Source organism: Vidua chalybeata, chromosome 12 (genome assembly GCF_026979565.1).
Source record: "Vidua chalybeata isolate OUT-0048 chromosome 12, bVidCha1 merged haplotype, whole genome shotgun sequence".
NCBI lineage: Eukaryota > Metazoa > Chordata > Aves > Passeriformes > Viduidae > Vidua > Vidua chalybeata.
The window spans coordinates 4,168,997-4,192,409 of NC_071541.1; the positions used below are offsets into that span (position 1 = coordinate 4,168,997).

General features: G+C 42.0%; 1 protein-coding gene across 1 annotated transcript; it reads right to left on the bottom strand.

Annotated features, from left to right (window-relative positions):
• Positions 1-13,028: 13,028 nt before the first annotated feature.
• Positions 13,029-19,075, bottom strand: LOC128794393 (uncharacterized). Its single transcript, XM_053954199.1, has 2 exons — positions 14,635-19,075; positions 13,029-14,510 (listed from the first exon to the last, which is right to left on the bottom strand). The coding sequence occupies exons 1-2, from the start codon at positions 14,685-14,687 to the stop codon at positions 13,595-13,597; spliced, it is 969 nt and encodes a 322-aa protein (XP_053810174.1). The 5' UTR covers positions 14,688-19,075; the 3' UTR covers positions 13,029-13,594.
• Positions 19,076-23,413: the final 4,338 nt, after the last annotated feature.

The window sequence follows — 23,413 nt, forward strand, 5'->3', positions numbered from 1 at the left end:
CTTCCCATTGATAGGAGGGGTTGGACAATGTTCACCACCTGCCCTGGTTCTCCTGTCCCATCTCCACTTGTGTACCCCAACTCACAGATATTTCTCTTGCTCTCTGGAAATGATTTCCCTTCTGAAGGACTGGTGATTGTTGATATTTAGTCATCTGACTGTGAAAAGTGTATTGATTTGCAGACAGAATTGCAAATTTGATCAGTTTTTAACATTGTGTTATTTGTGATTCCTGCCTTTAAACTCCAGATCACTTGCTTCGTACTTGTGGTTTTACTTAGTTTTAAGTGTGTTTTTTGGTTAATTTATGGAGAGAACTCAGCAACAAAATGAAGAGGAGACCCTGGTTACATAAAGGCAACAAAACTGTTCACAAAATTTTGACAGATCTAGAAAACAAAAAAAACTTGGGCCAAGAATAAAATAATTTCGCCTTTCTTGCTTAAATGGATTTCAGTTCTTGGATGGATAGCATCTGCAACAAATGAGAATCTGGTGAACTTTACATAAATACTTTTTCTCTTAAAGAAAGAGTATTGATCTTTTAGAACAAAATGGTTTTGTTTTGGTTTTTTAAAAGGTTTGTAGGCAAATTAGCAATTGTGAAACTGGTGAGAAAACAATAAACCTGAGAAAATGCTTGAGCTGGTTTGAGGGTCACTGTCAGTCCAAACCACATGTGGCTCTTGGTCTCACATTTCCACAATTTGTTTGCTGCAACTCCAAAGTCCCATCTCTGTGCTTGCTTTAATTTTTGCAGTATTTGTCCAGTTGAGCTCCATGACAGGATCATGGAGTAAAGCCAGCCTGCTCATAAATTTCTGCAGACCTGGGGCTTTATTTCATGTCTGATCAGGCACTGTAGGTCTTCTCTCACTGTGTTGGTTCTGACTTGGGAGCTGTATTCTCTCATCCTTTCAGGGCTGTTAATAGCAGGGACAGGTTTTAATGTCAATTTTTTGTAGGCATTATGTTAAAACCATTGTTACCTAATTAGCATCCGTCATACATTTGTATATGACATTGGATGGGCAAGTGTAAGTGCAATGGACTTTGAACATTTTATGAGGTGCTGCTGTGAAACTACTTCACTCATCATTACTTAAAGCTAGAGATTTGGCCTTAGGTATTACATCATGTGAAAACCAGTAGACAAAAATGGTGATCAATTTTTTATTATAATAAAGTTTTAATATGAGGCATTTTTAGATATGTGTCATGAATATATGAGTCATGTATTTCACACCAAACTAAACCCATTATGATGATATTTCTACTTCAAGGGGTTTTCAGTATTTAAATACTAAATTTAATTCTATGGTTAAAAAATGATTCATATTCAAATCTATTTTTATGCTTTATAATTAAATAAGAAAATATTGCTTGTACCTACACTTTTACTATTCTGGGTCGTATTATAATTATTTCTTTAATTTGACCCATAAAAACAGTCCATTTCTTCATTAGTAAATTACAAGGATATCGCAACAGAAAAATGAGTTTTGAAGGTGTCTTACCATATCTAATGGGAATTTCAGTTTGGGATTTTCTCATTTCTTTCATTTGTTCCTTTTGTAAAACATGAAGATACTTTCTAGGTAAATTAATCCCTTCAAAGGAGCAAAATAACTTCCTTTTCGGAAAGGGTTATTAGAGACTTATTCTTTATAATCTTAAATACCACTTGTGTTAGGCTGAACAATGAAGGAAAAAATTACACTAGTTTAAAAAAAAAAGGAGAAAAAAATGATTACCATCCAAAGCCAAGTATATTACAATTATGTGATCATGGAAAAGTGAGCTTTCTATTGGGAAAAACGTGATCTAGATTCCCATGAAATTTCTAAGTTTAAGTATTTTTGTAAATTAGGTTGTTCCTAGTTAAACAGGTGGCTTTAAAGGCTGGTTTCACTGTTGTTTTAATCATAGTTTAGTTACCATGGAGAAATATGCAAGTTAGCATTTATACACAGAAGTGAAATTTATGCTGCATAGATAATAGCCTAAATTTAGCATGACTTAAGTTTACCACTTCCTTAAGAAAAAAGATATACATGTTTTATTATTATACTATCACACAACCAAGAACTTAATTTCTTTAAAATATTATAAGATTTAAAATTCAAATTTTGTTGTCCTGAAATAAACACACTTTTTTGGGTTTTTTTCGAGCTCCAGCTTGAATTTATTTTTCCCCCCTTTGATTTTTTGGTTGATTTCTCAAGTCTGAGTTTTAGACAAGTTCAATGCATGGTGTGGAGCTGGTTTTTATCTGTGCAACTGGCGCGCGGCACTTGAGCGAGAGACTTCGCAGGAGGGAAATCTGTGTTATAAAATTTATTGAGGCATTTCAGCTGTTTGACCCAGAGTTTATCAGAATGGAGATTTCTGTTACTGAACTAAAACAATGCTGGGAGAGGGAAGAAAGTGGTGAGAAATCACAGCATTGTGTTTTAGAGAATAGAGCCTGTCCTGGCTTAGCCAAGCCTCATGAGCAAGTGGAGATGCTGAGTGTCTTTGGCTGACCTGGAGAGCTTGTTTCTCTCACCCAGATGCCCTTTCCTAATTTAACAGGGCTTTTTTTTTGCTTGTTTTAAAGTTTAACAGTCCTGTCTGTAGGACCTCGCGGCAGAGCTAAGTTTTCAAGGACAAATGTTGTAAGAGTAGCATGATCCAACAGGAGGTCCCCCAGCACACCGAGTGCAGCAGATCCCTTTCAACACCAGCTGTTCTCACAGATATAGATTGCTGCAGTGAAATTTTCTTAATATAATTCAGGAAGCTCTAGAGAATTCTCCAAAACAACTGTGCCAACAAGGAAAATGTTGAATTTTTCATCAGCTGCCCAACGCTGAGAGTTAGTGGGCAATCCGTTCATTCATGACCAGATGTTCAGTGTAGTAACACTCTGCAGTTAACTTGAACCTTGTGGCCTGTTTTCCGGCGGCTGCAAGGACATTGGCAGCAGCCTGGCACAGGAGGATTGCGGCCTGAGAAGGTGCAAGATCCGCCTGCGTGTCCGTGGCTGCCTGGTTTTCCACCAGTGACCAGACAAGGTAGGGAGTGATGGAGGAGGGAGAGGCTGCAGCATCAATCATCGCAGGGGCCTGGCGAGAAGCATCTTTATTTTGCAGCTCTGCTATCAGAGGAGGGCTGACCAATTTTTATCTTTCCATCTTCAAAAGGAAAGATTAGCTTTTTCAGTCTGTGTGCAGGGTGGGGTTAATGCTTAATGTTGTGTGTCATAACTTTGGTTTCTTACCCCTTTTTTTTTTTTTGTGGCAAAATGATCAGAAGGCAGGTGACTGGGAACTTCGCACAGCTGTGTGGGTGCATTGAGGTGGGTAAGGTCAGAGTGGTGGTAACTCCACCTCAGCCCCATCTTAAGCTCAGCTGAAGGAAGAGAGTTGACTCCTGAGTAGACTCGGCTGCTCACTCAATCTCATGGTTTCTTTCATAAAGATGCATTTATGCCTTATGCCATTTCAGTGTGTTGTGTTAGGCACTAGTACACAGAAAAAAATAGTATTGAGTAGGAGTTCTGGAATAAACGGTGTGATTTTCTACTTTGAAAAGGATTCTTCCTTTAAATGATTAACTGTGTTTGATTCTGGGTATGCCAGCTGGCTAGAAGAGGGAAGGCAGGATTTGATAATGTTTAGTTTTTTCTTAGATGTTACAAGAATCTTAATTCCTTCCTTCATTGTATTTCAAAATAATATAACTATTGATTTCAAAGTGGAACCGTCGATGAAACTGCTATTATCTCACGCTGTCACAATAGCCGCGCTTTCTCAGGTTCCTTTGATGAGCAAGGGGAAAAATCCCTTTTCTTTAAATGCAGTAGTTTGGGCTTTCAACTTCCAGGCATGCTCTCGAGGAGGGAAAAATCTCTCCTAGGCATGTTTTTGAGAGCGATAGCCCTTCTAACACAGCGTGCAGCAGACGGGGGGCAGTAGCTGGACTTGCCCCGAGGAAGCAGTTGTTGCCCAGCTCCACTCGAGCTGCCCGCCCGCCTTGCGTAACGGTAGCGTGACTGTGGCCAGCCAGGACAGGACACCCGTCCAACTGTCATCTGTGCCCGAGCAGGGCCCTCCCAGTAATGGTGTTTGCTTTGGCTCGCCTTTCTGGCTCTAATTTGTCAAGTTGCACTGAAACCCTCCCTCTGCATTTCCTGCTCAGGGAGAGGAACCTTGTTGCATATTGTGTTCAGCCCTGGAAATTCATCTTTATTGTGCTCATGATGTTGAGCTTGACCTGTCCTCTGAAAGGGCAGGGGAAAGTTTTGCAAACAAGTTTGTCCACTTAGAAACAGCAGCAAGAAAATGCCCTAAACCATAAACTGGAGGAATGAAATGAGGGTAAATAAAAATAAAAGTTAATATCTCTCCTGGTTTTGTTTTTTTTTTTTTTTTTTTTTTTTTTTTTTTTTTAAGGAAGGATGAGGGAATAATAGGCTTGTTTTCATTGATGAGAACTTGCTGATAGAAAAATGAGAACAAGTTTACAGTAGCTTTGACATTAGTTACCTTTATTCAGCATGCTCCAGCTGCATTGAGCCCTCAGGAAGCCTTCACCATGCACACAGTTTGTTCTTGGGTGTGAAAGCAAACAGTATTTGAGTTGGCAGTAACTTCCCTTTTAGAGAAGTTTGCTGCCTCGGCAAGAAACCGCAGCATGAGCATTCTGCTGTTGAATGTTTCCACTGGCAGGATGGCCTTTTTCCACATTTCCTTGGTTTAAGGAAACAGATTTTGAACTTTTTTTTTTTTTTTTTTGAGACAAAATGCCAACATTTAACAGCTGGAGTTAGCATATAATTTATGGGTTTCACTTTCATGCTCTTTCAGTATATAAAAATTAAAAATCTGCAATTATTCTGAAGTTATGCGAGTTATTGCAGAAAAGTGATTAAAAAGTTGAACCTCTGTTATGAGGATTTCAAGAAAGTCATTGTTATCTAAACAGTTATTTTTAATTACTCTCTTTAATGACTTGTAATTGTTATAATTTACTTCTGTTATTACACTTACCATATACGTGATATTTAAGGAAGTCTTTTGTTTCCCCCCTTTGATTAACAAGGAGGAGTTTGTGCAGTTGAAGCACTTTATATATTTAGTTTTTTAATTATTCTTGCATGAGAGCTTGTTAATCTTCCCTCTTCTATGAGAGTCTTCCCACTGTGGCAGCTCCTTTTGGAATATTGATGCAGGTAGAGCAGGCAGAGTCTTCCAAGCTGCACCTTGCCAAGTTGCTACTTGCTAGCAAGAAGGGCTCTTAAATCTGGCACTAAAGATATCCAGATGTTGAATGGACCCCGATTCACCTCCGTTTGCTCCCTTTTGGGATGGCCTCGTCTTCCGAGCTGAAATTTGGTGCACGCTGCTCAAACTTTGAAATGCCTCGTATTGGCTACAAATTTCAGATCCCAAACTCAGCAGCTAGAATTAGAAACAGATTACATGCAGGAAATTAATGCAGCCAGCCAGTAAATTATGGAGCAACAGCCGCTGTAAGTGTGGTGGTATTTGTGTTCTGTCAGTTCAGGGATGCTCGCTGTGTTTTGCTGAGCATCACTCAGTTCACATCTGTATAAACACTGGGAACACAGCACAGATCTTTAAAAAGCAAATCAGCCCAAAGAAAGCTTTGCTGAAGGAGTTTCCCTGGTTTTGCAAGCTGGAAAAGAAGGGAGGGGGAAGGAGAGGAGAGGCTGGAAAGTAAATATATTATGTACAATGCTGTTCATATTAAAATCACTTAATTTGTATTTTAGATTTAGGGGAAAAAACATGTTGTAATGATGAACAGCAGTGTTTGAGAAATGTATATTTTTTTATTTTCCCAGACAGTGGCTATTTGTCATTTTTATCTCTGCGGCTTGTAGACTTGATTGGATTTATTATGTATGCTGCATGTTTATGGCGCTTTTATTGTATGCTGTTAATTTGTTGTAACTGCTGCCACTTTCTTGCCAAGGACCCCTTGAAAGCAAGTATGTGTCAACAGTTACCTTCCAATTTAATAAACTTAAGCTATTTCTCAAGTTTGGTTCTGTGTTCATGGGGAGCTTTTGACTTTGTTGTAGCTGAAGAAAGTTGCTGGAACACAGGCTCAGTCCTGCAGCACATATTTGAAGGTAAAGCACTGTTTTTCTTTTTTTTTTTTTTTTGAGCGGGTTTATCTGTATTTTAAATTAATAACCCAACACTAGCCTATGGATACCGTTACTTTAGTTTATGGCAAAGAAAGTAAAAAGAAAAAAATCTCAAGCTTCTTTTAAGTAAGCAGGTCAATCGGCTTTTCAAATCAAATATAAAATGTCTTTTATATATGATGCTAATAGTGAAAAATGAGATAATACCTTTTTATGTTTTTGAAGCCCAGAAACATTGATAAATTATCCAAACAGGATTAGTGTGTAGTTATTGGTAATAAAACAGAATGTATTTATATGATAAGGATTAAACAAGATGAGACTTCATTTTTTTTGGAAAAGATGCAAAGATAAAAATAATCCTAAGAAAAATAATGCGGTGTGGATATGTATTTAAGGCACAACTGGAGGTAGAATTAAAACGGTGGATTAAAGGTGTTTTGTAGTAAAATAATGGCTGGAGTTGATACATTCCATTTTCATTCTGTTTAATTTATTTGAGTTTATTGCCTGCTGATGAATCTCACTGATGATGCAGATTCCATGAGGTCAGCTATGTTATTAACTTCCTTGATAACGACGTGGAAGTGTGCTCTGGAGAAGGAGCAAGGGTCCTTCTAATGGATGGGAACTGCTGGGTTTTTTTTTACTGTGAGGGGGTGGTTCTCCAGCCCATGATAGAGCATGATGGGTGATATGTAACCCTCAAGAAGGGGTGCTCTTGGGGGGGAGGAAGGAGATCCTTCTGGCTTTGAGAGTGCTTTCTTTGGAGCATTGTACTTTGGTGGAATCAGGATTGCGAGACGGCTGAATTTTAACATCTGTGAAATAAGTCACATGGGAATGCAGCACAATCGTAGTGTGTGTGGTCACAGCGTCTCTTCAAACCTGCAGATTGTATCTTGTCCTGCAAGAGCCCTGCATCAAAATCCTCCTTCCTGGAAAGGTCATGCAAGTTTTGCTTTGGCATTGATAAAACCTGTCTGTTTTCACTCTTCATGTCTAAAGGCTGGTTTGCTCAACGGTGCCCAGCTTGCTCAAGGCAAGCTCAGAGTTTGTTCAACTTGTCTCGTTGGTATGAACTGGGTCCTGTGAGCTCTGCCCCTGTTTTGTCTCAGATTATTACATTCCCCTCCCGTTCCACCTTGCTCATCACCATGTGCATATTTCATATTGTAATGGTTGCCCATATGCGTGCTTGGAAATAGCACCTGCTTTTTCCAGAGTCACAGTACTACCTAGGGAGACACCTGATTTGTAATCCTGGTTATATTAAAAGCCAGTGTAATACTGATGGGTCATAGAGTGCAGATTCAGAAAGAGAAAAACCCCTCACTGAGTGATTTGATATGCATTAAAACAATCCCATATTGCTAATATCTGCATTTGCACTGGTGTGCACGTGTGTGTGCACACAAGCCTTCTGTCTTACTTTTGAGCTCTCTGCACTCACACATGACGGATGGAATTCCACCCATGACAATGTAGAAAACAGACTTTTTTCCTCATTTCTGGATTTTTTTTTTTTTTGTGTCACATTTCCTTTATGCAATAGTTGTGAGTTCGTTAATGACAAGCACTCTAGTTGGGCACTATTCACTCTGTGTTCTGCATTTATCATATGGCAGAGATCCTTTGGTGTGCTCTGATGAATCAGCATGCAGACAGAAACACAAAGCATTGACTAAACAGATTACCAGGAATAGTTTATTTAAAGAGGGGATGTTCCTGGTGGGATGAGAGGATCTGAATCTGTTCAACTTTAGCATGTGGGGCTGTAACGTCTCCCTCTCTGCCCCCTCTGCCAGAAACGTTGAGGCTGACTTTATTCTTTGCTGATGTGGTAGAAAAACATACTTACAAAATGCTGTGATTGCTTCCCCAATTCAGTTACATTTTATGTGTAGGTGACTTGTTACACACCTGGCTTATTCCACATTTAGTTCCGTGATCTATGTGGGCAGGAAGGTACTTCTTGAGTCTTTAGGAATGGACTTGTATAGGGTCTGACCTGGGGCCCGTTGGATGGAGGGATTGAAGCACCACCTTGCACTTGGTGAGCTGGTGATCAAATTTGTGCAGTCTAAAATGGCTTTTTGCTGTTGGGTTCGTGCTGTGAATCCTTGAAGGGATGACTACCCCTCCTGAGCTCTGTCTGGGCACCTGACAGGTCCCCTGCCTGGGTGGTTGGCTTCCTGCTCATGGCAAGCATCTCTCCATTCCCCTGTGCCAGACCCTGCCAGAGACTAATTCTCTGCTCCATTAGATGTTACCCTGCCAAACCCAACCCAGGACAGATAAACTGAGAAAACAGGTCTCATGTGAAACATACAAGTAACAAACATTGTTTGTTTAGTGCTTCCCCACCCTCACGTTTAATTGTATAAATTAAATGTCGCGTCAGTCTGCCTCAGGTGTTGGCATCCTATTCAAATTTCAATTACCACCATTAAAGTATATTTACGCAGTGCACGAATATAGGGAGAACATATTTATAGCAATCTTTTATTGCTGGTTACGTCCTAGAAAAATAACACTGAAATGCTGAATCGCTAAGTTTAAGCAACTTCTAAGTTGAAGGAAAATTTCTTTTCTCACACAGTGTCCTAGATGAAACAAACAGCGACGAATTGTATCACTGCTCAGCTCATGTCTGTGTGACTGTACAGCAGTAATCATTACTGGAACCACCTAAATAATTAATTGTAAGAAAACAACATAGTTAAGGCTCAGGAGGGGAACAAAGGGGAGAGGTGCAATACTGAATTTTCTCACTGCCTGAAAACAACATTTCCAAGGCTCTCTTTAGCTACTGCTAGGAAGAATATAATTGAACAGAGGCTGAAATTATACTTCTGAAAGAATAAGCATTTCTGTATATCAAATATTTCATACAGTAAAACAATGCTATACCTGATGAATAATTAAAGTACTGAAGAAAAACATCTTTCCATGTGTGACTTAATTATATGTGTGAAGCATTTTTACCCTTATGAAAAAAATGTAAGGAATGACTTTTGTTTTCATCTCTGTTCATTATATGAGAGGCTCTTTCTGTAAAATATGAAGTGTTGTGGAGCTTTGTGAACTTCTCAGTGGCTTTCTGAGATTGTCCTACGTGACCCTTAAAGTGTTGGTGATAGATTAAAGTGTGGTGGCGTTTTCAGGGTGGGTTTTTTTTTGTCTAAAGCAATGGGTAAAAACATGTAAGAAGAGGAGAGAGTGCAAATGGTAGCACTGCTTCCTTGTGTATACAAAGAAGGGCTTATGAGAAAGAGAATTAAGAGTTCAGTATTTCAATAATGAGAAAATAGTATTAATTTATAGATTTTTGTGAATGCGTATGAACTCTTAGATAAAGTTGCAGTCACTCTAAAGTATTATTTTCTTCCTTACACCATTAAGTGAACATAGTTTAATTTTTTCTGAATATTGCTAAGACAGACACTTTTCCAGCTTTCACCTTCAAGCCATTTTGCACCCATTGTCTAACAAACTCGTGATGTTCTTGAGGCTCTTGCACCACCAGTGCAAATGCATCTGGATCAGAGATATTGACACTATCTCCAGCAACCTGGACTTCAGATTACTCCAAGTGACCATTGTGTTTGTGTTGGGCAGTTGTGGGGAGCTCAAGTTCCCCAGCATAGTGATTTTACAGGTGTTCTGCAGTTATTGGGTGTTTCTTTCTCTCACAAGAGAAATACCAGCTGGGAAGGGTCTTTTAACTCATCCAATCTCAGCCCTTAGATGTGCTCCTGTCTTCTCTGCTGCTGCACCTGGATGGCTTTCCCTCTCCAAGTAAGAGGTTGGCAGCTGCTCTGTTCAAGACTTTGTAGCCTGTTGAATCATTCAAATGTGTGTCCCCCACAGAAGGCACTCTTTTTCTTTCCTTATTATTTTTTTTCCCCTCAGTGCAGTCAAATGTCTGGTTTTGTTTCTCACCTCCATGTAATAAAATCAAAACTATTAGTAATAGAAGAACCTGTAGAAAGAGGAGGTTTTTCTCTCATCTGCTACTTCATGCTTGGGTGTGAAAGGAGCCAGGATCATGTTTCTCCTGGCAGTTGTCTCACTGGCATCCTGGATGTAGGGAGGCAGGGGAAGGTGCATGAGGGAGAGGAGGGGCACCCTGAATGTGGCTCAGTCACACTAATGAAACCCCTGGTGCCATCCATTGTTTTGCTGGGCAGGGAGGTCTGTCTGTTGTCACAAGCTGCACCCAGGATCTGGGTCACAAGCCATTCAAATATATCCTAAACAAGTATTCTCTTGTGAAACGGGTAAGGAAACTGCTGGAAAAACATCCTTGTGGACTGTTTTTAACCCAGACTCTCAAGACAATGTATGCCCCAATGTGAGCCTTGTCCCCTGTAGCACAAGAGCGAGATGAAATGGGTTGCTTCTGGTTAGTTAATGTTCTCCTAAGGGTTTCTTTGGGGACCTTCTTCCTCTGAAAGTCCTTTTCTGAATTTCTGTGAATTAAGGGTGGGAGGAGATTTGATTAGCTTGGGTATTCCTTGGTAGTCATCATGAAAGCCTTCATTTTTGTTTGGGAGGATTGAAGAGTTTTCCTGGTGTATGTAGTGGTTACTGCCATGGAAATACCTCTAGTGCAGAGGCAGAGCTACTTAAAAATACTTTCAGCCATCAGATCCTTGCTGTGTTTGCAAGGGTTCCTTTGGCAATGAAGATGATTTCAGAAAAGAGTATATTTTTTCTTCTTAAAAGGTTACTAAGGATACTGTCCCTAAAATAAGGATAGGAAACTCTTAAATATGGCATCACAGATTGGATACCTTTGCTTCTAAATCACTTGTGTTTGATATGTGGGTGCTTGTGTTGTTTTCTCATTCTTTGTTAGTCTGTCTGTGCAAACAGATGTACATTGTCTTCAGGATTATTTCAAACCATAAACTATTTAAGGCAGTCTAAGGTGAAAACAGCAGTATTAGAAATCCAAGCTGGAAGCAGGTGCCAATCCTGCTGCTTGGTACCTCAGGGAAGGTTTGGGTGTAACCAGTGAAGGGTTTTTGTTTGGTTTTGGGCATTTCAGTCAATAATGTATTTTTATTTTCTATAGACCCAAGTACATGATCTGAATATATTCTGTACTTGGGAGTATTTTTTGCTGTTTAATGCTAATAATATTTACGATATTTACTTTGTTCCTGTTAGGTTGTCTTTAGCTCTGTAAATGAGTCTTTGACTTCTCCTGTACGTCATTGCATGCTCAGATGGCTTCATGTAGAGACAAAGTCATCAGAGCATTGAAAATGATTGAAAATTTCTGAGCATCTCAGTGATGCTGTTGGCTTTCATTTTCCAAGAGCAATGCAACCCTTCTTTGCAGGTTGATATACCTGACATGTTAGAGGGGAATTTTTGAAAAGAAAACGGTTTTCAAGGATATTTTATTCTTGAGCTGTAAACAAACGTTGACATCAAAGTCTCAGGCATTTCTAGCTGAGGTGTTAAAGATATCTACATAGTTCTCTGCTGCTCCTGGAAGATGCTGCCAATTTTATTAGTTTTTAGAGTTTTCTGGTCCTGCTATTTGAGCAGGAGCATAGTTGAAGATGAAGGTCAGTCTCTATACTCTTCAGATAACAGAATGTGCACTCTTGAGAGGTTTCCATCCCTTTCTCCTTTTTATGAGCAGAACAGCTTTGCTAAGCAGACACATATTCTAATGATAGCAAACTACATTTACACATTGTACAGTGGTATTTTGCTACATTAATTACCTTGTCAAATGTAATAGGTAATTACCACATCAAATCACCTTCATATGTTTCATGGAGGCATAACTTGCTAAATTATTTAAAAAAACAAACAAACAACATCCTGGAAGCCCAAGGGCAACATCACCACAAACCCATCTCTTTGTCTTTTAAAATAACCCACTGATGTATGTGAAGGCAGGAGCCTCACTAACCTCAGCCAGCGTTGGCTTTGAGGTATGGCAGTGGCTGCTCTGTGTCCCCCAACACCATGCATGTCCCTTCTCTGATTTTCAATAAAATACTCTGATTTTATCATCTTCTTTTTTGTTGTTGTTTTGTTTTGTTTTTTTGGTTTTTTTTTTTTTTTTGGTGGTGTTTTTTTTTTTTTTGGTTTTGTTTTTTTTTTTTTTTTTTTTTTTTTTTTTTTTTTTTGTTGTTTTTGTTGTTGTTTGGGTTTTTTTTTTTCTTTTTTTTTGTTCATAGACTGAAGTTGGTCTTTTCAGTGCATCCATGAACAGATTTGTGCCCAGTCTAGGCTGTACTGGAAGGAGCACATCTCTCATGTGACCAACTGTAGTACACAGAGGAAGAAAACCAATGAATTTTGGTTATTCTTTCCTATCTGATAGCTACCTAAATGACATTTCTGGTGAAACTGTGCAACAAATGTGTGAAACTAGTTAGTGCTTTAAAGTGCAGAGAGCACATGCCGCAGTGGTACCCACAGGGACCAGGAGCTGAGTGATGCAGATCTTTGTCTTGTCTTACCATAGAGCAGAAAAGGGATGTGGGGGAAAGGCTGCTTTGAAGTGCAGTTGTGAGTAGAGACCAATCCATAAAGCTCAGTTAACAGGTTGCTTTGCAGATAAGTACTATTGCTTTAGATCCTCCTTATTTTGCCTTTTTGGAGGTCTTACTTAGTGTCCTCAAGGGTTTTGGCAGAGGCTGCTTGGTGCACTACACAGCTCTGGGAAAAATAAAGAGCAAAGGGGTTCTGTCAGGGAGGGGAGATCCTCTTGTATATTGATACTTTGTGTCTTTGTTTAAATATGTGTGCTGTCTTTTGTCCAGTGGTGAAAGAAGGATGAAATGAGGTGGCAAATGCTTCTGTTTGTACTTTCATACGCATTACATGCACCTAGAAAAGACTCCAATTACCAGTTTTTGGAAGACAAACTCATTTATTTTGAAAACTGTGAATATGTCACTATGTAACTATAACTATCTATCAATCTATCTATCTGTGTGTGTATATATATATATATATATATATATATATATATATATATATACATAACTACATATAACTATTATTCAGCCTTGAGGAGACTGAGGCAAGACTTCATTGTGATCTTCAACATCCTAATGAGGAGAGGCAAAGGGGCAGGTACTGATCTCTTCATTCTTGTGACCAGTAGCAGCACTCAAGGAAAGGATGTGAAGCTGTGGGGGAGGTTTAGGTTGGATATCAGGAAAAATGGTTTTCACCCAGAGGGTGGTTGATAACTGGAACAAGTCATAGCATTGAGCCTGTCTGAGTTAAAGAAGCATTTTAACAATGCTGTCAGGCACATGGTGGGATTCTTGGGGTCTCCTCCACAGGGCCAGGAGTTTGGCTCAATGATTGTGATGGATCAGCATATTCTGTGATTCCAATACTGGCTCCTTGGCAGGAACTGAAACTGATTTATGGAGGCACCCTCCAGTCTCAGTGACGTGGCCTCCTGCGAGCTGGAGAGCCTTTGGGGCTGCTGGCCCTCCTTTTTCGTGGTTGACGTGGTTCCCCAGCTGAAGGATCACTGTCCCTAATGAAATTAGGAGGGCCTGGGCACAGCCTTTCTGGTTCCTCCTGGGGCTCTTGTTCCACATGGATGGCAGTGGAAGCAGAGGGGTGTGTACTTGTACCCCAACCAATGGCACTAGATGAGGTGCTAGGCATCTCATCCACACTGGATCTTGCTGGATCAGGGGTAAGAGATGAAGAGCTGTCCTCCTGCCCTGTGGCACCACAGGTGTCCTGCTGGTGTGGCAGGTGGCGGTCCTCCCTGCAACGCTGCTGCTCAGGGATGTGTGTGTGCTGGGCCCTGGAGGTTGCTGTTTCAAACAGCATCTCCAAGCTCTGACAGAACCATGAGTGCAGGGTCTGTTGTATTGCTGAGTTGGCAGAGAAACAGCTCATCCAGTTCGGGAGCTGGAAGCCGCCCACGAAATGCTGGACATCTCCCGCTGTCACCCGCTGTTGATGTGCTCCAGGGCGATGGAGGTTGGGAGCATCTGGCTCTCTGTGAGCTCTTCTTGCTGGGAAGACTACTGGTGGTGTCACGGGTGGAGTGATGGCGTGCTCCTCAAAATCATCATCCGCCCGCAGTGAGTGCAGGATGGAGGTCATCTTCCCCTTGCACAAGGGGCACTGGGTTTTGTTGTCGGCCCACCGCAGGATGCAGGCATAGCAGAAGCAGTGCAGGCACGGCATCACAAAGCTGGGCTCCCTCCAGCTGTCCAGACAGATGGGACAGCGGTCCTCCACCTCTTTGTCCGTGCTGCCCCCGCGCTGCAGTGGGCTGGGGGGAACTTGGGATGGTGAGCCATTCCCCCTTGCTGCTTCTGCAGCAGTGCCCTCCATGCTGGGGAAGGGCAAGAGACACAATAGTCACTGATGGGCCCAGGGAGCAGAGGAAGAGACACCCAGCTCTCTCAGGAAGGAAACCCTCCCAGCTCCCCAGGGTGACGTGTCCCTGTCCAGCTCACCTCGGCTGCTGTGAGCACACCTTCCTCAAGCCCCGGCTGCCTGAACCTGGCATGGCCGGGGAATGTCCTTCAGTGGCTCTGGAGTGAATGACTGAGTGCTGTGACCAGCTCTCAGCTCACTGCCGGCTCCAAGGCCTGGCACTCCGCACCTCGCGTCCTGCTCGGCTGGAGTCCGTGCGCAGGCTGGCTGGGTCAGATTCCGTGCCCAGGTATGAACGGTCAGGGCAGGTGACACCACAGTCATTGCTTGGAGGCACCTTGGTTCCTTCCTTGGTGACCTTGGAACCCATCGCTTGGGCTGTTAGCAACACCAGAACCCGTTGCTCGGGGCTGGCATGGCCCTGGGCCGTCCCTGCCATGGCGCTGCCTGGCAGCTCTGTGGGCCCAGCACGTGTCTCAGGGGTTGTCCCTGCCCACCCCGTCCCCTGTCTTGTGCTCAGCATCGGTGTTTCCCACCAGCCCCCCAGGCCTCTGCCGTGTCTGCCCAGGGCTGGCAGGTTGCTCTGGCTGTGTCAGATGTTTCTGGGTATGCGTGGCCAGAGGGTTCACGTGGTAACACCTCATGGTGCCCTTGGAGCTCTGTTGCTGCAGGCCATTCCTCTGGGCTGGTTCTTCTGCCAGTATCTCTCCCTCTTACACACTTGCCATGCTTAGTTCTTTTTCTCCATGATATCTCTGCTGGATTTCACAGGACTGGTGATCTCCTATTCCCTTCTCTCTGGCTTGCTTGTTCAGATAAAGCAAGCCTTCCTGCCCTCTCACCTACTGCCACCTTGCAGTTGTACCTTGTGTCCTTCCTCAGGCTGTGAGCCTGCAGTCAGGGCCTGGAAAGATGAGCAGAAGGTTGGAAATGATTGCTGGTTGTTCGGATCAGTGCAGTGAAGCCATTCCTGATTTTGTTTTACCTGGTGGTTTATTCCTAGCCTAAAGCTGGTCTTTTGAGTGAATCCCTGAGCAGATTTGTGTCCAGCCTAGGCCATGCTGAAAGGAGCATTTCTTCTTTGTGACTAACCACAGTACACAGAGGAAGAAAAATTGTAAGTTTTGGATAGCTACCTAAATGGCATTTCTGATAAAGCTCTGCAACAGATATGTGAAACTAGTTTAGTGCTTTAATGTGTAGAGAGCATGTGCCACAGTGGTATCCACAGGGACCGGGAGCTGAGTGATGCAGGTCCTTGTCTTGCTGCAGCAGCAAAGTGAGGTGAGGGAAAGACTGCTTTGAAGTGCAGTTGTGAGTGAGTGGAGAGACATGAAGGGGTGAGCTAGTGGGACTGAGTGAGAGGACTCTTCCCAAACCACGAGTGTACTTGTATCCTGATTAATTATAGTCCAGACATTGCCTTTAGCAAGCCACACAACTTCACCAGTTTTAAAGTCCTAAGTCTGTTCCCATGTGTTTCATAAAGCTCAGTTAGCAGATTGCTTTGCAAAAAACTTCTAAAACTTTATATCCTCCTCCCTTTGTCTTCTTTGGGACCTGTGGAAGGTTTTTGAGGCAGGTTGATGGAGCAAGCTGGCCCCAGAGAGCCCCTGCCCATGGCCCAGGGAGCAAAACTGTTATCTCTTGTGGAAATCTTGGCAGATCATCAGGATCAGGAAGTTTGTGATCTGAAGCTATATCGAGAGCTGATCCTCATCCTGACAGAGGGTGAGCCTCTCCTGTCTTTGTGTTCTTGTGGGGAATGGCATCCTTTGTGCCTCACCAACCTCTGAGTCATTCTCAGAGGCAGAGATGGCAGGGAAAGGAGGGAGCTGCCTCGCTGTTGCTCCTTGCTGGCCAGGTTGGCCTGCTACCCTCACCACAGCTTCTCTCTAGCCTTGGGTGAACCCCAGCCGTCTGCAACGGGCCACCCTGAGATTGCAGGGCTGCTGCCACCCTCCAGTGCAGAGCCAGGGACCAGCAGGAGAGCTCCTGCCTCCATCTCTGAAGCTGTGGGTGATATTTTTTTTTTTAATTTGGTTGGTTTTGGGTTTTTTTAATTCTTTGGTGGTTGCTACTTCCTCTTGCCCAAGATTTCTTAGCCAGCGCTCAGGGAGAACTTGCCTTAAACGGGAAGTATAACCAAATCCATTGCAAATTAGCAGTTAAACTGACAGAAGGACGTTGGAGTTTTTAGTTGTTGCGTTTTAAAGTTGGCCAAGTCATGCTGTGGATATAAAAGGATTGTTCTTCACACTCTGGCATGCTGGTGAGGAGGCTACTGTGGTGTGTCCACACAACGTGGCTGAACATGGCATAATTTGGTTTGAAATAAACTTGATGACTTTCTTTTCCTCTGTCTGAATTAATATTGGGGGTTTATAAGAACAGAGAGTAAAATGCATCATGTCCTCATTTTTCTGACAGCTGGCACATAGAGATGCCGTTGTTTAGGAGAAGGCCACTCACCAGTCCATCCCCAGCCATGTGGAAAATGTTAGTGGTGCTGTATCTTGGATACAGCACCTCTATTTTCCAAAGAGATGAACACTGTTAAGTGTATCTTTCTGCAGGAGCTGAGCCTCCGTTTAGGATTCTGGGATCTCTTTTTCTGATCTTTTCTTTCCTGCTGAGTGCTGAGGTATTTCTGGGGTAGGTGCCAGGGCTGTTCTCTCACTAATGATTCATGTGCCCTTCGCATGTTGCTCTGCAAAATGACATGTAACAGCGTGTACCCAGTATTTACGTTACGTTGGCTTGGCTCTCCAAACATGTACTTTTGCTTTCATCTCGGAAGTTGTGCCGCTCCAATAGATTTGTGGTGCTGCTGTTGGTAGAAGTTATTCAGACGTTAATTTTTGGAGTATTTGGGGCCACTGGTGAAGCGCCCAGTGCTCTGCTGCATCACAGTTTCTAAAGATGGTATGTGTGCAAAGGGACTCTGGTGCTGAGCACGTGAGATGGTCTGGCACTTGGCTCTGAGCTCTAATGCTGCACTGTAGCTCCTTTATTCGTACCCTGTCAAAAAAGGGTGATGAACCATAATGTGAGAACTGTGTAGCTATGAGGATCCATGCAAATAAAACCCCTCTTAAATACAGATCTCAGTGCGAGTGAGCAGTGAGCAGCCAGGAGGGCACAGGGGGGGGGGTTGTAGAGCCCTGGCTGGGGCCAGGGATCCCTCTCGACCTCAGATTTTCTAATATGTTCCTAATAGAGTTGTGGCTTTTGCAGAGCAGATACAGCATGTGAAGGGAGACCACTGATTCAATTCCTGGAGACCACTAGAGAGCCATTAGCTGGTAATGGCTTTCAAACTGTCCTGGGCTGGTGGTGGAGCGTGTGTCTCCCTCACCTTTATGTGTAACACTTTCAAGTTTATAACGTTTTTCTAAATGACTCAGTAGCGTGTGCTAGGCTTTTGGTGGCCCACTTGAAACGCTCTTAGAAGGGTTTGCTTTTCAGAAAGACCTAAGTGTTATCCTTAGAAATTCAGGCTCTTTTTCAGGGTAGTAACGTATCTTCAGTCTGTGTGCTTAACGTACGACACGCACCGGTCGGCCCATTGGCCTCTTCCAGGATTGCAATTCTGCATTGCTGCAGAGGCACTAGAAAAGTATAGAAGTGTAAATATGGTAAAGATATGCAGTTGAAATATGCTCCACAGCTGTGCTAGATCAGGACCCATAGCGAGGGATAAAGGTTGATTCTGGAAAGCACCATTCAACTTTTCTTACTCTTTATGCTTTTACATCCAGACCATTCAGAGATACATAGAGCCCTTATAAACTTTCAGAGTACCTAGTGAGGAATCAGTTGTAACAATATAAACTAAGAAAAAGAGGCCCTTTTATTCTTAACCTGTGATTTGTCTAGTACAAGTTTCTGTTCTAGGAATTTTTTTTTCCTAGGAGAAAGAAAATACCTTCAGAGCCTCCCTTTTTCCACAAAATTTATGTCCTGAGTGATCCAGACAGTAAAACTCCATGAAGATCTATGTTATTTGAGAAATACTATTAAAAATTAATCCAATTTTCTATTCTTCTGGTGTAAATAAATGACAAAAAAAAAACAGCTTGAAATCAAAATGGCCACTTTCTGAGTTTTAGGCAGAATAAAAGGCTGTTTATCCTTTCCACTTTATTTTAAGCCATGGTTTTACTATTCAAGAAACAAATTCTAATCAGCCACCGTATCAGACAAATGGGAGCTTTAGTGAGAGGTTCGTATGTTGGGAGGGAGCACTAAGATTCTCATTATAGTGCATGTCTGAATAATTAGTAGGACCACTCTGCACTTTTTTTGGCAATAAGAAGAAACTCTCCGTTCAGTGCAGCGACAGACTGACAGGAGCATCGAGCAGTGCAGTCATTAGTGTGTGTCTGCCATCAATGTCATGTTATGGTGTCAAATTAGTTAGTGCCCCCTCCGGAGCCAAGCTGGACCTGCAAATTATCCTCCTACATCCCAGGAAACCGTGTTTGCTAAACCTCAGATCAAATGGGAACAAATGATTAACATGGCTCATAAATTAACTACTTTACAGGCTTATAACTTTTTACAAGTAGATAATAAAGACAGAATTTTTTAGGACTGTGTTGTGTTTACTTCAAAGCTGTGATGTATTCTGGTTTTGGGTTTTTTTTTTTCTTTGCCTATTTGTTGTAGATAGGTTTGCTTTTCTCTCAGGGGATAAAAAAATTGTATACAGCCAAGGAAATAATGTTTAGAAAATCTAGTGTCCTAAAGGAAGCAAATGTAAATCCACTGAAAACAATATAATTAAGTTTGTTATCTCATTGCCTGATAAGTCGCTGACAATAGTCTTTCTTCTTGTAGTGGCAGTTGTTCATTAATGAGTTCACCAATTAAGTTTGAAAGATTACAGCCTTTGCCAAGAGGATTTATCTGTTTAAAAGCATTATATTTTTTGTGATACATTCTTACCATATTGTAAGCCTCTTTGTTAAAGAGGTATAAGACTACCTCTTAAACACATTAAATCCTATTACAGGCCCAAAAATAATTTTACAATCTGTTTACACATTAGCATCTACAAAACTGTAACAAATCTGTCCAGAGATGTCTGTTTTGAGAATAGGATGCTAACAGATAGTGCACTCTCTTGAAGCTGGATTGCCCTTGTGAAACGAGTGCTTTTTTGCTGCAGAATAATTGTTTTATAATGATTTATGACTATGCAAATAATATTCTTTTTATATCTCCCCCTTTTTAAATCTCTTCTCAGCTGCGTTTTTTAACCAATGCAGAAATAGTACTGAATTTTTAGTGCTCTTTTATAGCTTTTGAATCTAAAATAAACTGAAAAGAGTAAGTTTTGTGCTTTCTATATATTAAAGTCTCGTTCCCCCACATGCAAGCTACTGTTACCTTTCTTTTGTACCTTCAAGGGGGTGAGTAAGCCTTGATGTCAGAGATCAAATCAGCATTTTGGAAAGGGCCTAGCATGCAAAAACGTGCAAAATATATCTATTCATAAGAAAAACGTCTGAAAATGCCAGAGGTTATGCTCAGTTTATCTGTCAGCAAGTTTAACTTAAAGTAGGTGGTAGTCAATTTAGTAAATACTTTACTAATACTGTAACTATAAAGAACCATGAGTGCAGTCTCAGCATCCTGACCCATGCACACTTTAATCACTCTGCTAGGGAAACACGCTGTGCTGCAGATTAGCAGTAACATTTAAAACACAAGTAATTTCTGCAGGAGGGTATGCTTGTGTACAGTCATAGTGAAAACAGGAGAGAAAATCATGCTCTTTAGTTAATCCTGGGAAAGAAGACTTGTTGTTGTTGCTTATATATCCAGTGAACCTGGGCCCATCCTGTTCTGAGTAATACTAGTGTAGATCTGTGGACTTTATCAGGGATAATCCTGTGACGTTATTTTTTCTGAAGTTTCGGTGCCTCTTTCCCGGGTCTTCCTCTTCTCCCTCCAGTGTGCTCATTGCTGTCCTTTACATGCAACTTTCCCGGGTCTTCCTCTTCTCCCTCCAGTGTGCTCATTGCTGTCCTTTACATGCAACTGAAGGAAGAGGCAAGAGTGATTTCACACACCAGAGCTGCCCTAAAGCTCGTTGCTCTGAATTCCTTGTTGCCACATGCCTGCAGACCTGCTCCTGGCACAGAGCCCTCTCCCTCCAGCCTGGCCCATTCCCTGGTGATGCCCCAGCTTCCAGAAGCAGCAGTGCTGTAGCAGAGCCCCACGGGCAGGGTGGCAACACCTTGGGGTTTTTTAAGCTTGATATTTCCCTGTCACTTTGCCTTTCCCTATGAAGTCAGGCCCTGGGCAATGCATTTCCCCTGGATGGTTTCCCAACCCCTCTTAGGAAACGACAAGGATATTTGCTAATATGATAAACCAGCTGGGAACTGCATCCCCAGTTCAATCGTGCCTTAATGTTTCTCATCACTTTCTTACATGTAAAGTGCCTGCAGTGAGCTGGTAGCTCATAGCTGAGCAGTTAATAAATGTGATATATCCCCAAAGCATTGCACCAGATGCCCAGCAGCAGCTCTAAATCAGCAGGGCTGCCCCAGATCTGCCACCGGTGGGGGGCTCTGGTTCACATCACCTTGAAAAACTTAAACCTCTGAGGTTCTAGCAACAGAGTTAAAGGTGGGACTTTGTGTTTGACTAGCCACCTTATTGTGGTTTAAATATTACTTCATTGGAAATAAGACCACCCACCACCTCACACATGCTGTGTATGCTGTTGTCCTACATGTGGCATTTAGGGGAATAATGAAATTATACCTGTGGGATAGTGCTACTTGGTGCCTAGTTAGCAAGACAAAATTACTCCTGGTTGTGAAAAAAAAAATTGTAAATTAAACGTACTGTGAATTGCCTAATTGTTGAGAAAAACATGGGAGGTTTTTTCACATCTTTGGCCTTTGCCAAAATCAAACTTATGGTACTTCTCAAAATACTGACTGCTTTCCTTTCCCCCCACCTCAGCACACTTGGTACCTGGTGAGAAACACTGCTGGATGCTTCTGTGGATCTGTGATAACTGGGTTGATGTGGAGCGCAGGGGGGTTGCCTCCATCACATCATGGCTGTTGAACTGTCCCAAGCAGCTCTCTTTAGTCTGCAATTTCTGAGGAAGCTGCGGTAGTCCCAAATCAGACTTTTTCTTCACTTCTAGCCCCCCTTGACTTCTTGTGTCTTTGCTCCCTTCCTTACCTTCACCCAACCACATAATTGCTTTATATTGCTTTAACACGCCAATCTGTGAAACTGCTCCATTTTCTCAGTTATTGGGCTATTTTCCTTGTTCTTTTGCGATAGAAATCCTAAGAGATTGTGCCTTTTGCACAATAGCAGATTTATGTTTAAGGAGACTGGCAGTCCTTGGAGAATGGGAAGTCTCGTGTCTTCATCCTCGGATGATGATACTGAAGAGAGGATTTCTAGTACCAGTAGGCTTGCATGTAGGCATGTGAAAATGATGCCAAAAGCCTATTTGATCTAAATGCATGCATTCACAAGTGTGGGGGGGAAAATGCTGATTCTGATATTGAACACTGCAGTCTGCTTTGTGTTCTAACCTAAGTGGAGCAAGCTGGCTTAAATCATCAAATATTTTTGAACTCTGCATGGAGGCGGCTGTTGTCTTACAGAGTGAAGGCAAAGCTGACATGTACTGGCATGCTCGGAGCAGACTTTATAGCACTGAATAAGGATCACATCGTATTTAAATCACAACAGGACAAACCACCCAACCTTGCGTACCCTTGGGAGTGGGGAACACCCCTGGCACTTCCTTTTAGGGTGGGAAAGCTCGTTTCCAGATACGTCCCAGGTACTGATAAGGAACTTGGAAGCTTTAGTTAAACTGAGTTAATCATGGTTGTTTTCATTTTTATGGTACATGTTGATGTGTTTGCAGTGACACTCTGCTGATTTTTCTTTCATGCTGTTTAAAAAGAAAAACCAAGAAAACAATGTCCTGTTTGCAGTGAACAAGAGCTTGAGGGTACAGCATGGAAAATGAGTGAAAATTTCTGTCTTGGGAAAAACATATGAATTTTGTGCTGGGTTTTTGATACTGAATGATCAGGTTCTGTTTTTATTAAAGCAAAACATATATATTGTACAAGGATAAGTGTTATATTTATAAACACTTCCCTGGCTCTACAAGCTCTTGTTCCCTTTACAAAAAAAGCTGTTCATGCTGCAATAAAAACACATGCATTTAATTCTTAAGGAGAGGGTTTATGCATTTTACTCCTGGTTCACAAAGAAAGTTTTGCTTAGCAGAAACCTGCAGTTCCTTTCAAGGCAGCTGCATGAATTTACATAGAAAATACAAACGGGCACAAAGAATAAACTCCTTAAACCTGGAAAGGTCTCTGGTGAGAATCCCTGTTCAGGAGTATCTCATTCAGACATGTTATCTCAATCAGAGATGCTACAGTGTGATCACTGGGCATTTTTCTGTGCTGTCCTTTTGATTTTCTTAGAGCAGTTCTAACTCTGTTTTTGGGAAGTTAAAGATGCAGCCTGCTAGTTATGTAGTGGACAATTAGAATTATCAAATCATAGAATGGTTTAAGTTGGAAGCTCAGTTTGTTCCAACCCTTGGCCATGGGGCAGGGACACCTTCCACTAGATCAGGTTTCTCTGAGCCCCATCTAACCTGGGCTTGAACACTTCCAGGGATGGGGCATGATTCATCCACTTGTTTGAAAATAGTATTTCTATGTGAACATCCATGGGCAGGGTTGAGGGAAGCGCAGTAGGTTTGATGTTTCAGGTTTGATGGCTGCTGTGCTGGTGCTGGGGTGACAAGCCCTGTGAAGAGATTCTGCTGGTGTGGCACAGCTCATC

Excerpts from the sequence above, each read along its gene's own strand:
- LOC128794393 (XM_053954199.1), bottom strand. The coding sequence starts at position 14,687 with ATGCCAGGTTCAGGCAGCCGGGGCTTGAGGAAGGTGTGCTCACAGCAG. Across the intron at positions 14,511-14,634 it reads GTGTGCTCACAGCAGCCGAG|CATGGAGGGCACTGCTGCAG; the intron begins GTGAGCTGGACA and ends GCCCTTCCCCAG.